This window comes from Vidua chalybeata, chromosome 5 (assembly GCF_026979565.1).
Source record: "Vidua chalybeata isolate OUT-0048 chromosome 5, bVidCha1 merged haplotype, whole genome shotgun sequence".
NCBI lineage: Eukaryota > Metazoa > Chordata > Aves > Passeriformes > Viduidae > Vidua > Vidua chalybeata.
In genome coordinates this window covers 50684846-50702497 of record NC_071534.1, presented here as the reverse complement: position 1 = coordinate 50702497, position 17652 = coordinate 50684846, and the positions used below count along the sequence as shown (strand labels likewise).

General features: G+C 36.3%; 1 protein-coding gene across 8 annotated transcripts in view; it reads left to right on the top strand.

The window, feature by feature from the left end:
- CADPS2 (calcium dependent secretion activator 2) overlaps positions 1-17652 on the top strand; it is a 281254-nt gene that overhangs the window by 143303 nt on the left and 120299 nt on the right. For all 8 annotated transcript variants that reach the window (XM_053942794.1, XM_053942793.1, XM_053942792.1 and 5 more), the window contains one exon: positions 2430-2569. In XM_053942794.1, coding sequence (XP_053798769.1) covers positions 2430-2569 — 140 coding nt within the window. The remainder of the gene's footprint in view (positions 1-2429; positions 2570-17652) is intronic.

The window sequence follows — 17652 nt, the reverse complement described above, 5'->3', positions numbered from 1 at the left end:
AGACAGAATAACTTTAGGAAGTTTCTCCACGGACAATGGCAATGACCTCACACTGTTCCATAGTGAAGAGAATGCTTTTAATAGAAATTTCAGCAATTTTTTACTTTTCTTATCAAGGAGAAGTTGCCAAGTGTTTTGGTTTCAGAGATTTCGTGGGAGCTCGCAGCTTGTGCCACCTGAGGCTGTGGTACACTGTAGCTATCAATGCACTTAAGGGCAATATTGGTATGAAGGTTATTGTGAAGATAATTAATGCTTGTCAGATGCTTTGTGTGTGTTTTTGTGTAACAAAAAGTTTGATTACAAAGTTCTTTCAAGCTCTCATTGTTTAAAGCTGGAAGGCATGACAAAATGTAATACAAACCCAGCACAGTGCATACTCAGATAGTCTGACAGATACTTACTCTTTGTGAGAGCTTTGAAATTGAAGCTCTGTAATACTCCTTTTAAAATTCAGAAAAGGAATTGTCACTAGCAGAGATATAAATTAATTCTATCTTGTCTACTTTTATTTTCATCATCATTCTAAAAACTCAGGAAGTTGACAGAAGAAAGATCTCACTTGAGGTGCATGAGCTGTAATAAGCTGTTACAGGACAACAGGAACTGCGGACTGTAGAAAAGAAAAAAATCTTAGCATCACCTACAGTCCTATGTGACTGCCTAGTGATTAAATGCAAGGAATGTATAATAATTCTGCTTATATAATCTTGCAGTTAAAGGGATAAATAAACTAAAAATAATTTCCCATTTGATACATCAGAACACAAAGGTTGCCATGCTCATAATGTTTTTAAATGTTATTTAAGGAATGCCTTTTACTCAGGTTGAAAACCAAAAAGAAGGAACAAGCTCTGTTATAAGTAGTGGTTTCTGTGCATTTGCAAAAAGAAAAAAAAGTAACCTGGTTTTCTAAAATCAGAATGTACTGATTCTTCTGCTATCACTTTAAAAGGTACTGAATGTACTCAATAGATCTGACAGGTTAATTCTTCCACTGGTTTTACAAAGGTTGCATATTTGATTAGGAGTGATGCATCATATTTCTCTGCTTGTCTGGAGCTCCTGATATTAACAGAATGTGCTTCTGCAAAATATTGAGATGAGAAACTGAAGGCCTTCCACTTACTCTTTCAGATGATTAGATCTGAATGACACTGCTGTAATAGTTTTGGCTTAATAACACCTGTTAGATTTATACTTGCCTGGACAGTTTTGCTCAAATCCTTAACCTTCATAGTAACATGGAGGACAATATATTGTGTTTTATATATATGACACAAGTACTATGTGTAGGAAATTAGCTTGATGGTTAACATAATGATTCATTTAATTTTTCAAGAAACGAAAGATGTGACGAATGATGCTTTTTAGAGTGTTGATACTTTTGAAATGATGATTCATGGTAATTGTAATTCAGAACTCACTGAATGTTACTAAAGTATCCCAAGCAGTATTTTTAGAATACTTTAAAGTCTAAATTCTAATACTTTAGAATACTTCAGAGTCCAGATTCAAAAGCAGTGCTTATAATAAGAATGAAAGAAATTATTTCTCAGCAGCATTTAACTGCTGAACATGTCACTTTGGGTAGGAATTTGATGAAGCAGTAATTTTTAATTGTACTGGCTATAAATAGATACATTTTTTGATGGCAAATAAATATTTAACAGCTTGTGACTTACACTAATCTAAAATTAGTTGTTAATAAAAGTTTCAAGAAATTTATATAAATGTTTTAAAAATTAAATATTTAAAATTCAATGGTTTGGGGGGTTTTTATGTCTATTACTGTGGATTACACAAAATGTTTGTGTCATATCACATGTGAATTGGACACAGTATCTTACATCTATAATATTCCATTTGCAGCAAAGGTGCTTTGGAATTCATCTACAATTTCTGTGGTTTTTTACTAAAATTGACTTTTATTAATGCTGTTGATGAAAAATTGGAGACATTAACATGACATACACTTTGATTATCTTATCTCAAGCAATGCCACTACTGAGGGCTGATCCGTTGCATAACACTACAGCAAATGGCTTCAAAAGGATGTTTCCAGCAGAGCACTGAATAATGTAAAAGTTTAGGCTCCTATTTAATTGTACATGACCCTTTTGAAATGCCAACTGTTCCTTAAAAAAAAAAAAAAAAATGTTAATTCAAAATGTATTAACAGGAGGAAATTTTATTAACTTATAATATGAAAATTCCCATTTGTAAGAGAAGGAAGGAGTTAATTTTTGAAGTTGGTCTGTTACAATGAGATTGAGTCAGCTGGTTTATTAGATTTAGGAAATCTATTTTAATCATCTTTAGTATTGGAGGAGATGCAACAAGAATCTCCACTGCTTAGATGTTTCCATTAAAGACTACAAGCGGATTTTTAAACAACTTGCTGAAGTTTTTCTTTTCATGACTTGCAGGTCGTGTTATATCCAACGTCTAATAGCCCGAAGTCTCCTGATCTGCATAAAATGATAGTTCCCAAAAACAGCCAGGACAGTGACCTGAAAATTAAACTGGCGGTGAGAATGGATAAACCACCTCACATGAAACACTGTGGGTAAGTGTCCATTTCCTGGCTGTCTCTATTTTATTATTTTGTCTCACTGTGCCTGTGTTTTAACAAAGTATCTAAAAAGTATTTAACAAAGTATCTAAAATCATAAAGTTTGTAAAACTTTATAAATGTCTAAAACATTTCCTATACTATGGTATTGTGTTATATTCTCATTTTATACAAAAAGTCTGGACTAGTCAGGAATAACATTCATTTAGGATGTCCAGTGATGTGTTCAGACAAGATACGTCTGAAATGCAGAATTAAGAGTACAGTCTCATTTAGATACTGGTTTTGAATGTTACAATTTATGGCACTTCGGTAAAAAAGATTTAGGAGAAAGTTATTTTTCCATTAAAATAGGATTAAATATATACCTGAATAGAGTGGTATTTGACACATAGTCTCCCCTTCTTTCTCTCTCTGCTGTATGGTCTTTCTCTTGAAAAAAAAAATTATATATGAATGCTAGTTTAAGGATGTTTTTCTGTCTGACACCAAAACTATGTGGAATAGATTATTCATGAAGACAGCTCCTTTAATCAACTGCCACCACTATTCCTCAGCCCACCTTCAAAAGCAGGTAGTGTTGCTGATAATAAGCAAGTTTGTATCTTTTGTTATAAAGCAATCAAAAAGAATCAATGTACTCACTGTCCATGCTTATATAGTATTCTTTTTAGTTTTCTCCTGTGTGTATTCTGCCCATTGTACACAGGCAATAATTGCCAAAATTTCCTGTGTATGATACTTTCTGTAAAAAAACCAGCCAAACTGACTTAAGTTTTGTCAAATTTCCCAGGTATCAATCTTATCCCTCATTGTGGTTTTGTGAAACTTAGACACAAATTATTAGGACAGTAACAATGGGACTTGCTGCATGGAGACGTGTGGCTGGTGACCAGGAACTGTGAGGAAAGGGAGGGAAACCAATCATGGAGTCAACGAGGGACTGGAGCTACTGTGCTTGGAGACTGGAACTGAGATGAGAAAACTTCAATGCACGGCAGCAAATACAAAAGGGAAATAGGATAATGTAGCAGGAGAAAGCAGGAAGACTCAGGTGACATGAATAAGTTGGAGTAAAGTGCAGAGATAAGTGTACAAAAGCACGATGCTCTCCTGTGAGTCCCACCTTCTGCCCCATTCATTTGCACTCACCAAACATCTGTGACATTGTTTGGTGATGGTGGCACATCTTTGTCTAGATCCAGCCCAGTAGTGTGGATTCGGTTTCCTGCTGCTGGAAGGTATTCAGCTGCTGCAGTAGCGCAGGGTGCAGGGAGGCACGGTGTTTGCTGCACTCCCTCTTCAGCAGGCTTGTTTAAAGGTAGCCATGGAGGCAGGCTGACTTGCAGCACATTAGCAAAGAATGATATCCAACAGATTCATCTTCACATGACCTGGTTCAGTTGCAAACTCCAACCCCAAACACATCAGGGTGTTGTGCTGCCATGCACCTATCCCAAGCAGTGACTAGAAGTTCCCATTTTTGATCAGGTCACTGATAATGTTGGGGTTATGCTGTCTGCAACCCCAATTAGAGTATAACGTGCAACTGGATACAGCAAAAAGGAAAAAGCTCCAATGTTTCCCCTCATCATGCTCCTGTGTTTCCCTAGAGGCTGTCTTGGCAAGGAGCTGTTCTTCTGGCATCTTCAGAGGGTCTTCCTAATCTCCCCAATTCAGTTTTCCATACTGGTTTGTATCAGTAGTCTTGTCTGACCATTAAAGGACCCAATCAAATATTGTTGTCAATAATTTAGTTCAACCATTATCCCTTTTGTCTGCTGCTGATGGTTGCTTCCTCAGATTGATTTTGAACACTCATCTCCTGGCACTGTGATTTACTTCTACATTTTACTTCAGGGTCATTGCTGTGACTATTCTTCAGGCAGATACTGTAGGTCTTCCCACCAAAAATGCTCTAGATCAGTCATCATTTCCTTTTCTTTATAGCTATTAGCTATAATGATTATTACCTAGACACTTGTTAAAGAAAGTTAGGGCACCAACGGATGTGTGGACTTCTCCACCATTAACATATGTGAAATGAAATGTAAACTTTAGAATTCCTTCAATAACCATTGAAGAGATTGATGAGGTACTGTAGGAAACACGGGAGTTGCAGTGAGGAAGGAAAAGGTTATTTATTTGGAGGGAAAAGAACACCTGCAAGCAGAATTGTTAGTGTGTACAGTCAGGAACTATTAATGTTATGAGGAGCCATCATCCAGACACTCCCTGCAGCCTTCTCTTGACTTCCTGGGTTAGTATAAGCATTAAGTGGTCATTTGCTGTTCTTTCAAGAGGGATTCCCACCTGCTTCAATACACATATTAAAGCTGCTCTGGTTTTGAACTGATGCTGTGTTTTCAGGGAAATCTGAATTTGTGAAGAGACTGGAAACATGTGATGGATGATGGGCAGTATCATCAGAAACGCAAAGGAATAATTCACAGTTAAAATAGTTGAGGGTTGCTTGAAAGAAACTGACTTTTATCCCCATTTGTGCTGCACAGAAGGACTTCCTTGTAAGAGACTGAAATATCTCCACCTATAGTAACTGTTAGAGTATGTTTTTTTCCTGTGTCCAGTTTGATAAACTGGAATCTGATTTCACAGAGATGCACACACCTTCAGCTATTAGCTGAAGTCAGTGAAAATGAGGCTTTAAATGTCCTAAACATTAATATCTGAAGTTGAATTTGACAACCTTTATAACAGACTTCTAGTGGATAGAGTGTTCAACCCAGCTAACTTCTAATTCTTCACTGTGTTTTTCAGAGGTATTTCATGCTTTATCCTTAACCAATGTTTGAACTAGACAACTTACATTTTCTGTATGTCAGAGTTCACAAACTAACATACAAGATTTGTTGTCTCTCATAGGAAAAGAAGGCAATCTGTTGGCATTACATAATGTTTTTCAGATGAGAGTCTCAAAATTTATTCAGAGTTGAATTCAAATTTTATCCCACAGCCAATTGCAGAAGGATGGGTTTTAGTAGACTAATACTTTATCTGAGATAATTGCAGTAAGAGACAGTTTTTTTAGATATGGGAACTGTGCCCAAATATTTCAGGTACTGCAGGGTTGGCAAAACCCACAGGCCAAATCAAATGGTGGTTTTCAATTTTATCTCTTGAGAAAATTTTCTCCTTTTTAAGACTGACTTTACTTACAAACACAGGGGATACACTGGAAGACTTCAAAGTTTGTCTTGCATTTATGCTTCAAGAATATTCAATTCTACAAATTATACTGTCTTGTACTAAAATCACAAGTAGTATTCTGGACTGCAGCACCTTCAAATCATGTTCTCGCTTTGATTTCCACAGTCATAACCAAAAATTATATTTTAAATTAGATTATAAAGTTGGGATTTTTAATTATGAATTGTAGTCTTTCTAAGAGCAAGAAATAAAAATCTTTATGACTCAGCACTACTGTGAATCTCAATTGCAGTTCATTTGTACTTCTCCAAAAAATAGGTTTATTTTTATGTTGACACGTTCATACAGTTATTCTAGTGTTACTCCACTAATATGACTTCCAAAAAAAAATTATCAAGGAAACAATTCATATTTTTTCAATGTTTTTTCTTACATGCTTTAAAAATGGGACACCATTATACATCTTACAGTAAACATAATATTATTACTTATTTTACATTTTTATTTTTGCATGAAAGACTCTCAAATTGGGAATCAACTTGACTGATATGTAATCATCCTTTTGTATCTGAATCCTGTCAATATGTTACAAGGCAAAGCATTCAAAGCTAGTCTGAGTAGTGACAAGGTAAATATCACTCATTAATAGGGATTTGTCAAGCAGTTCCAGTTATTGACAATTCATGATATTTCAGATTCCTTTCTCATAATTTGTATTGTATTTGCTTTCTCACAGTATTTGGTAACCTTTCCCTTACCTATAATTATGAGCACGTACTAGATACTTTTAAAATCTCCTTTACTTAATAAAGCAAACATCCATATGAAAGATTTTTTAACATTTCTAATGTTTTTTTCTGTTGCAATCTTGAATATAAAAGAAATCATCAGAGGAAAGAAGTAAAATTTGAGCTAAAAGCTTCCTCTATAAAATGCTAAAAGCCTGTTTATTTCTGTTGAGTTACAATAGCAGCATTAGGGAGGCACTGTTTGCTTCAGGAAGGCTCAGTTGGATCTCCTTAATTCCTATTTATATTAGGGTTGAAAACCCCAGCAGGACAGGTTAATTGACTCAAGATATGTGGGTTACTCTAAATATCTTTTCTAATGCATGGGGGTTTTATGATGTGCCTTTGCACATCTGCGTGCATTTAAATCATGCATTATTTTAAAAAGTCGTTTAAGTTGTATCTTAGCATAGCCTAGTGGTTACTAAGGGGTATTATTCTATTGCTTCCAATCTAGAAATAAAAAAGGAATACTGAGGTGTTTTTTTTAAAGCTTACTTTAAAAGTATTAGTAGTGCTCAGTGGTCTTACCACAAAAAAAAAAAAAAAAAAAAAAAAGGAAAATAATAACGTGAAATTAAATTCTTACTAATTAAGCAGCCTGAACAAGACAGTATTACTAAGTGATAGTATTTGGGTTTGACTTCCAAAGTAAAACATTTCAGTCTCACTCTTGCCCTGAATATTTTCCAAGATTTGAAGGGCAAAATTCATTATTTTATGTTCTGTTCTGCTTTCTGCTATGACATGCTGCATATGGAAATGATATACCTTTAATTTCTTAAACCTTTGCATTTAGAATAAATATTCTACAAGCACTTAGAATTTTCTCTCTGTCTCTCATCTATAAAGAAAGTATTTTGGTGACTTCTTCAAAATCATAGTCTCCGTAATAGTAAGAAATCTGTGTGAAATTATTTTTCTCCCACAACTTGTTGATGTTCTGGGTTTTGCTTTGTGGTTTTTTTTTTTTTTTTTTTTTTTTTTTTTTTTGTTTATAATTGTATTTTGAGAATAAAAAGATCACCATTAATCTGCTAACATTTTAGATGTTTTTCTCTTTGGCACTTGAAATTGGCCGAAATGTTCTTAGGAGAGCATTTATGAACAGGAAATATGGTACTGGTTCCTGAATGTGACTGAAGAATCACATTTCTCCTCCTGCTGCTGCAGTTTCAGAACTAAAGGAAATCTGTGAGACAAATGCTCTACTTAGCAGTCTTCTAAGATGCAGAATTAGAGGATAAGTATTTTTTTCCTCTCTTTTATATGACACTTGTCACACATCCTTAGAGAGGAAGATGAATATAATCTGGTTTGCACCTGAATGAAATGAAACATAAGAATAAATAGAGATCACCCAAGGTCACAGACAATTTGGTGACAAAGCTGAGGATAGCACTGGGGTCTGCTGGCTTCTCAGTGGTAGAATGAGGGTGGTGCCAGCTCTCACCGGCTGTTTGTCCATGGTCACCTGGCAAAGAAGATTAGGAAGAGAAACAGAATTACCTTTACAACTTAAAGATGTGTAATCTGGATTTGATCTGAAGATGAGATCTGCTCCCACTTTCATGATTTCAGAAAAATATGCAAGGTGAATACATTGAAATTACTCAATTGCAGCTCTGGGTTACATGTAGAGATAAAGTAAGATGTCAGGGATACAATCACATTTCTCTTAGCAAGCGCTGCAAGATCCCTGTCACAGATAAGCCTTCATAATTTGAAATGTGTCAGTCCTTAGTCTCTGAGCCAAAACATACAAATATGTCAGAATAACTAAAAAAATTGTTTTACAAACAGTAAAAAGATGAAATAGAAATAAATTTTTGCTAATTTAAAACTTCAAGTTTAATTTTTCTTAAATGAATATGTGTAGAATTGCTTCAAAGTGAAGTAAAGTGTTAGAAATGTAATAATACTTAAGATGTTTCCAACATCCTAGAAAATCCTTACTAATACTTGCTATTATATGGTAATATGAAGCATAGACTTCTTCAGTTAGTACTACGTTCTATGAGATAAAACTTTTATATTACTTTTTATAACTGTATATTACTTTTTAACAGTTACTGAAAATATGTTTCTCCTTAATGTTTTTCTCTTTCAAAAGCAAGAGTGGATTATCCGAGAGATTCGTTTCGCTTTTTCATTTCTTATCAACATAGCATAATTTCCTGAACCAAATATTAAGATACTCAAATACTTACCTAATTACAGCATTTCTTCATCTACATATGTAAACTCTTCTGGATCCCTGTATAGTATTTGATTCATTTTTCCAAGTTTGTGTGCTGCATATCTAGTTGTAAACATAAAGTCAGCATAGTAGCACCATCTAGCTTTCTGTTTGCTGCTGTTGCATTTCTTCTTAGAAAAGGGTAGCAGAGCAATGACTTCAGCTACTGCCTCAAAGAGCAAAGTTCTCCCTTGTCCTTTGGTAGAATGCTTTTTGGTTTGTGAATGTCAAGACCAGGAAGCATAGGAGAAGTCAGAAGTCAGTCAGAAACTCAAGCTGTTGAGTTTACTTGAATTTTGCAAGCTTTACATAACATCAGATAGGTTGCAATTCTTTTCTGATCATTTAATCATATTGGCCTCACTATAGCAGCCAAAAAATTTAGGTGTTTAGGCTATGTAAGCATTCTCTGAGTTTTCTCAAAGCAACTATTAGGTAGGGTGGGGTACCTTGACACATTGGTTTATCAGTGCTAAGACATTGGCAATTGAAAAACAGAAAAGGTGCACTGGAGGTAGTAAGGTAAACTTTTCTCTATATGTATTGCACTCAGAACAGTAGTTACTATCTTTGTCATTTCTACTACAATTACTCCTAATTAGTCTCAAATAAATTTAGACAGTAAATCTTTCTAAAAATGTTTGAGAGATTGCCCACTGCCAACATCAGGACTTCCAGGATTTTTTGAGATGACTAGCAATCCATATACAAATGGGAGATTTTTTTACTAGCTTTGTGCCATTTGAAACTCCTCTGTGAAAAGATAATCTTCAGCCAGTCTTCCTCGTGTGTAGGAAAGGGATAATTACCACAAAGTAAAGATGTGTTCTTGATTCACCAAATAGCAAAAATATTCCTGATTCCTGTTTGTCACAGTTGTTGCCTTGTGAAATCTTGCTTCAATGTTGAGGCACTGTGGAATGCAGCAGTCTGCTGCAAGATGATCCTATCAGAGGAATTGTGTGTATTCATGGGTCTAAGTAAAACTTAAGTTGCTCCCTCTCACTATGATTTTATGTTGTGTGCAGTTTTTCTTGTCTGTCCTGTTGTTGGCAAATGGGATGCAACAATGTTTGCTTGGTCTAGCTGGCCTCTAGTAGCCAAGTTGTCCAAAGAAGCTCATTCTCATCTACCCACACTGAGGAGCTCTTTTCCAAAGAGTACCTTGTAAGCTATTGGATATGTCTGGAATACAGAAAATGAACAAAAGTGTATATCTCCAAAGGGAATTATCTCATAATGAAACTTATTTATGAAGCAAAAGTGAGTTGGAGATGTCTTTTACTCTAATTGAAGAAGTTATGTGACTTGGTAGCAGAGATATAGAAACATAATAGTTGGCCAAAACCCAAAACAAAACCCAAGCATTGACACAGTGATGCCAGTACCTGCACTACAGAACTGTTGGGGTCACTGACAGGTTCACAGCACTTTTGAATTAGAGTTGGCTCCTGTTCAGGCTCAATGCATGGACAATGTGACCATGTATTTGCTTTCTGTATACTTTTGAGACACTGGACAAAAGATTTCATTGTAATTTCTGACAGGAAGGCATAAAGAAGTATTAGAGTTTCAGCTGAGTTTATTTGACTTCAAAGACAAAAGAGGGGTGAACTACAAAGTTTCATTTCCCAATCCATGTTTAGTCTAGACCTAGCATGACAATCTCAGGTTTGATCAAGACAAGCACTGTAGCTGTAGGTGGCTCTCTAGTGCTGAAGCAAACAGTATTAATGCAAGGTTTGTACCACTCATCGAAGATATGTTGTGTGGCTGATTAAATAAGCTTTGTTTGAATTTCAAACACAGTGGACTGTTGAAGAAAAAAAGTGGGGTTCGTAAAAAAACACAGCACCTGAAGAATGCAGCACAGCAAATACCACTGCATATGCCTGCTTCTTACTTTACATCAAGGTGTGCCAAAGTGTCGTCTAACATCCAGCACCACAAATCTATGTGTAGAGCATATTTTCTTTACTCAGTGAAAAATCCTGAAGAAGGATATATCACAAGCTGCTATGAAAATATCCTGGCTGCAAACTTCAGAATACTTCATTGAATAATACTTCATAATACTTCATCTGCTGGAAAAGACTGGCGTGGTTGATCTGTAAGTTAACTATAGCAGGAAGTTAACATGATTCCTTTGAAATCATAAGAGCTTTTCAAGAAAACTTACGAAGAGGAGATAATCTTTCTTTTCAAGAGTAAGTCACAGACAGCTGCTGACTCTGAAGTTCCAAGACCCTGAGACCTTGAAGACAAGCACGTGAGTATCCCCTTCTGCAAGATAAAACTCATAAATCCCAACACAGAGTAAACCCAAGTGTTTCAAGGACTTCCAACATTTGGAATGAGACTACTGATGAAGTAACAGAAAATTTAAAAACTAAGTTAGTGGATTTATATTTCTGCAGAAATATTGGTCAAATTTTGGCCCATAATTAATAAACAATTAAACTGGGTTCAAAAGCAGTGGTGTATATTTTTTGTTTATTTTGTCAGAAGGTAAAAAATGTCCTTCATGTAGGTGTAACTGTCTTATTTTGCTAAATTCTGATAAACCTGTCCTCAATTTAACATTCGTAAAGGAACATGCACTTGTATATATTAAGGTCAACATTTCCTATGTATGTTATAAGCTGCAGTTTTAGTGCTGTATGAAGGTGTTATTATTGTTATACCAAGGTGTCTCAGGTGAGTATTTTCTGTTTTGCTACTTTGTGCTTAATGCTGGTATTTCATTGTGCTAAATGAATGTTAGCATCTTGCCATGGAGAAAAGTGCTAATGTGATAACTGTCTTCATTTAAATGATTTTACTATTACACACTTTTGCAAAATCAATTTATTATAATCAGTTACTTTTTAAAAATTAAATTGATCTTCATGAAAAATGACACATTAAAATTACATTCATGATTGATTGGATAATGATAATGGGTTAATGCAAAATTACTATGGAAGGAAGAAGCAAAAGTGTTTATCCTGCTGCTAGATCCTTAGAGAACACATTATAGCTATGAGCTTGATTTTCAGTGCTTCTCACAGTAATTGCTTCTGAGGAGGCACAGGGAATCTTTGAAGATCTTAATGATATGCCACTGCCACTTTAATTGCTGAAAGAAGCCAAGAGAATCCTAATTGCCAAGGGAAGCATTACTAATTAAGGTGTCATTCTTCATGTATTCCACAGAAATTAATCTGAAATATTTGTAAAAGCTGAGCTATAAATTTAGATCCAAATTCACTTAGCTTAATCACAGCAAACTTCATGTGAAAAATATCTATGGGTTAGGCAAGGCTGATTGTAAAACTTAAAATATTTATTTTCTTATGAAAAATTTTGGTTTGCTTTTGCTCATAACTTTTAAAAAATGAAGTAAAAGAATTGAGAATAGACTAAATAATCTGGATTTATTAATATGTAATTTATATTTAAATTGTGATTCTACCCTCACATTAAAAAATTGTTACAACTGTTAAGATAGGGTGTTTCTTTTTTTATGTTTCACCTTAAAGCTCCATACTTCTGAAATGTTAAGATGGGTTTTCTTCAGCTCTGATGGGCAGTGATGCAGGTTCAGTTGTATAAGTATATTCTTTAGATCATAACTGTAGCAACACTTGTTCAGTATCTCCTTGCCTTCATGTCTTGGTTTAGGGCAGATTTGGGAGAGAACCCCCAAAGGGTTCACCCAAAGGTGAAATGAACCCAAAGGGGTTCTCAAACCCCCAAAGGATTCTCAAAGAGAATCTAGGAAGCAGATTCAATCGGCCCCTCCCCCCAACTGGTTCGGGAAAAAATACCTCCTTGGAGGAAAGTGGAATAAACCATTTATTAAGCAAGAAAACCTAAACAATATTAAACAATAAAACCTCTTGCTGCTCCAAAAGAGAGACAAACTCAGAACGTCCCCCCACCCCGGGCTGCAGCTCTGCTCACTCAGTCTCTTATCACTCCCTCCGGCGCTGGAAATGCCGCGGCCCAGGCCCGGCCCGCTGGGCCACAGGTGCGAGCTGCTGGTGCTCTGCTGGGTGTTCTGTCCAGAGCAGGTTTGAGCAGGTCCAAAGAAAAGGAAAAAAACCACAGTCCAGGGAACTTCTTTGCCTCAGCTAGCTAAAACTAACTAAAAATCAAAGGAGAGCTCTGTCTCCCTGTCTCTCTGTCCGCAGACAACACAGTCCAGGAGCAGGGATGTGGAGGAGTGAGTGCAGTTTCTGAAAACAAACTCTGCACTTCTTCTCCCCCCCTTCACTCCTGGAACAAGTTTTAAAGGTGCAAAACTTATTATTCAGCATAAACAGAACAGACAATTGGGGATAAAATCATCATACAGTCAACCCAGGACACTTCACTAGGATGGCAAATGCATAATTGATTAGGTATAGAAAACCCCCATGATCAGTACTGCATGTGTGTCAAATCATTCTTTGGCTCGGCTTTGCTAAAGTCCTTATTCAGCCTCACAAAATAAGCAGTTGGGGTGAGTGGTCATGCTGGTACTTGTCCATTTCCTGCATACTGGGTTTTGTACTTGCTCTCTTCTCAGCCTTCTTTAATGCAGTTATTTACATTCTCACTGTGTCCTAAACTCTCTTCTTCTGGCATGGATTATCTCTTATGGTTTACCTTAATGGTGCCTTGCATTCATATATAAATGCCAGTTCTTTTTCCTCTTGTTTTGTACTGTCTCAGAACCTATGACTAAACATCTCAGTGACCCATGGAACATCTAGGTAGACTTTTCTAGTTTATACTATCACTGTTTGCAATTCTTAACTTTAAAGCTCTTCCCATCTCAACTTCTTGGTCTTTGTGTGAATGTGTTAGGAAAAAAACGAGTGAGAAAACCTTTCACAGCAATTCTCAGCTCGTCACCAAAGAGAAGAGATCATATCCAGGCCATAAAGATGGTGATGAGATGTGCTGCAGCATCATTTAGGACTTGTCATCATAGTTTGTGGGACTGACTCCAAATTCATGTCTTCTCCATACGGGCAAATTTGAATGCAGTATCACTGCTGAGAGAGCTTGGTCACCTGAGTACCTTCTAGCAGCAGCCACTCGTTGCAACAGTGGGATGAGATTCAGCCCTGCACTAAGAAGTCTAATTGCATGTGCTAATCCTACCATGGAGAGAGAAGAATTAAAGAATTAATAGTTCAAAGAGCAGTAAATTGGGGTTGTCTGAGGCACCTATGAAGGATTTTTAGCCACTAAAAATGGCTAAAATGGCTACCAAAATTATGTTACCCAATACAAAGAGATGGGAAATCTGGAAGACCTGATCTCTCTTCAGCATTTGTCTTCTTGACTACAAAGGGAGCCTAGTGTGAAGTGTGCACAAACAGACATGTACAGAGACTCAGTGATTGCTGGGGATCTGATAATCACCTCATAAGGTGATGTAGTTCAATCTCTGACCTGTCTTGTCCTAGGCTTACAGCACCTTAGTGGCTGGCATATGTGAGGCACGCTAGCTGAGCACCACAGCTGATTTCGTTTATTGCAAGAGGAGTCTACTTCGCCTGCTGTGGATCAATTCTGCAGCGTGAACTGCTGCAACTTTGGGGCAATGAGAAGATTTTCTTCATAAGCACACTCCTTACTCAGACTAATTAGTCAATGTAGATAAATCCTTATTTGTTTACGTACTTGATTTAAGTACCTGAAAGGGGTTGGGCCAAACTGGGCAACATCTTCAATTGATGTCCATGTCAAAGGTTCCATTAAGGCTTCAGTCCTGGAAGTACGTGAAATACATGTTGTGTGAAATCTTGCATTTGTGCTTATAAATATTTGCTTTACTGTATTTAAAAAAAATATAAAGAATTCAGTATAAAAATATTGCCTGTTATTTGAAATGCTCAAATCAGAACTTTTGGAAGTTATTAATGTGTAAAAATTGGATTCTTTTCTATTTTCATTGCTATTAAAATAGCAAAGCTGCTGGTAACTTAGAAGGTGAAATGATCCGCTAATCTTTTACTGCAAATAGACCAATTAAATTGTAGGGGAGGAATGGAGAAAAAACTTTGATTTGTAACTGGGATTTTTTTTTTAAAAACACTAATAACTTTAAAGTTTCATTTGCATGTGTTTTTTTCTACCAGTAGAAAGTAGACTAGGTGGTCTGACCAGTCAGTGCTATGTGAATTGAAGGTAGTATTAAAAAATTAGTTCTGTCATGCTGTAGCAAAAAACACATGCTTTATTAGGTCCTCACAGGGAAGATCATGATCTGAGTAATTTCATGGACATGCAGTGAAATATAGGCAGGACTTTTTTTTTTTTTTTTGACTATGCATCATTGGTCTTACTAAAATGAAAACATAGAGGAGGCTGCTTATTTTTAACACAATAAGTGATGAAGAAATTTATCATATCAGAAGTGTTCTACAATTTGCAGTAATAAATTCAGATATCAGGAACTTCACAGTAGCTCTACAGTGTAATTGAGGAGTCTGGTCTGACTGGAAAGTTCAGTCTGGCTTCTGCTGAAATTTCTTCATGTTATTGTTACACAGTTCCCATAGCCTTGGAAAAGCATCATTCAGAGCAAAATCTGACTTTTAGTTTTGCTTGAATTTGCTGCTCTGTAAATGCACCCAAAATATGCTGACAATATCATTAGAATGAAATCACGTGCAAGTATTCCTTCTTCATAACTTATTCCAGAATTATATATGGTAGACTCTATGTGTTATTTTTTTATTATATTTTTTATTTATTTCAGATTACAACTTTTAACTTTTTGCCATCTAGGTTTCTTTTGAAACTTGTCTAGAAACTTCCCTTACATGCATGAGTCTGTAGTAATGGAGATGTAACTGATTATGATATTCATAACATTATGCTGTACATAGTCATCTAAGAAATATTCTTATTTTCCTAGGCTGCAGGACCAATCATCATTTAAATAGTTGTTTTAGATTTTGTTTCTATTGCTTTATTCTACTACAAATAAGCATATCACAAATACTATGCAGGTGAAAGATGCAGTTTATTTATTAGCCTTTCTCATCAGGTGATGAATTGTTTCTTAATACCATACACTCATATGTGACATCAAATTTAAGAGAGAATTATTTTCAACTGACGTACATTGACACTGCATATGGTCTGGCCTGGCCTGGCCTGGCATTATTTCTATACTGAAAATGCCAGTCCTATTAACTACGATGATGGGGGCATGCCACCTACCTCTTATGTCCTTCTGTCTTGTGCTGCCCATCTGTTACTTCTAGGAAGGTAAAATTCACCTCCTTTTTGTCTTTTGGAATATAAGCCTTTACAAAATCAGAGGTACTTATGGCAGCAAAATTATTTTCAGAAAATAAAAGTATGTGAACAATCTAATCCACCCTCTGTGTCAGAATGCTGCCTCAGAAACTGTAGGGTCAGTTGTGCTATTGTGGGTCTGAGGGTGAATTTCAATTCATAATACAATATTCTTGATGGGCAAAAATAATTCTAACACAGTACTGAATGTAAAGGAGCAGGTAACCTTTTAGAAATTCAATTAGATGGTTTGTTGGTTTTGTTTTTTCTCTACAGTAGTATAATTTCAATTATTAAAGTATTCCATTTATTTCTGACATAATAGCAAAGCCCTATACAAAGTCCTGTACTACGCTTGTTTTATTCAAATAGTATGTTTGACATAGGTAGCTCCCTTTAAATAGTCCATGTCCTGTTACACAATTGTGCTCGCAGATCAATACTGTACTGTTTTGTCAGGGGCCTTGAGTATGTCTCATCCCCAAATAGGCATCACCTTGGTAGGCTGACAGTTTCTGTAATGTCATCAGTGTAGTGATGCTTTCATACAGAGTTATGCACTGTTAGCGCACTTGGTCTTTTTATTTAAATAAAAATGGTAAAGAACAACTTACCCCACACTACCAATGGTCTTTTTTGTGTGCTTACCATTACAAACCTGTTTCAATTTGATCCCATCTTAAATTAACTTCATGCCTGCTCAGCAATGTTGCTCAAAGCCCCATCTAATCTGGCCTTGAACACTTACAGGGATGGGGCATCCACGACTTCTCTGGGCAATCTTTTCCAGTGCTTCACCACCCTCGCGGGAAAGAATTTCTTCTTAATATCTAATCTAAAACTACCCTCCTTTAGCCTAAAGCCATTCCTTCTTGTCCTATCACTACATGCCCTTGCAAAAAGTCTCTGTCCTCTTTTCTTGTAGTTTCCCTTTAGGTTCTGGAAAGCTGCTCTAAGGTCTCCTCAAAGCCTGCTCTTCTCCAGCCTGAACAACCCCAAATCCCTCAGCCTTTTTTCATAGGAGAGGTGCTGCATACCTCTGAGCATCTTTGTGATCCTCCTCTGGACTCACTCCAGCAGGTCCTTGTCCTTATGTTGGCCCAGGGGCTGCACTCGGTGCTCTGGGTGGGGTCTCAAGATAAATGCATGTATGTTAATTCCTGCACATGTATGTTAAATCCTGTGCATGGTTTGTCTTTGGAACAATGGACAGCAAAGATCTCTAAGACTGACTTTCATGCTGCTGTTTGTATGGACTAAACTGGGGACAAATTGGCAGGGGAAGTGTTCTGGTAGGGGTAGGTTTGAGTTCCACTGCTAAGTCTCCATTGGGGTCAGAATAGCTTCCCTTTTCCTCTACATGGAGGGCTTCTCTATAATGTTAGAAGATTGCCAGCCCAAAACTGTCATCTTCTTTTCTTCATAGAAAGAAAGATGAAAATCAATGTGGCTGTGATGAGAGAAGTGTACCTTCTCCTAAATACACAACTAGTTGCCCTTCCTCAGTAAATCAATGGCTTAAAAGTTAGCATTTTTATCATGGCTTATTACATTTGTGATTTTAACTGCTGATTTAAATTTTGAGATCATTTTAGGTT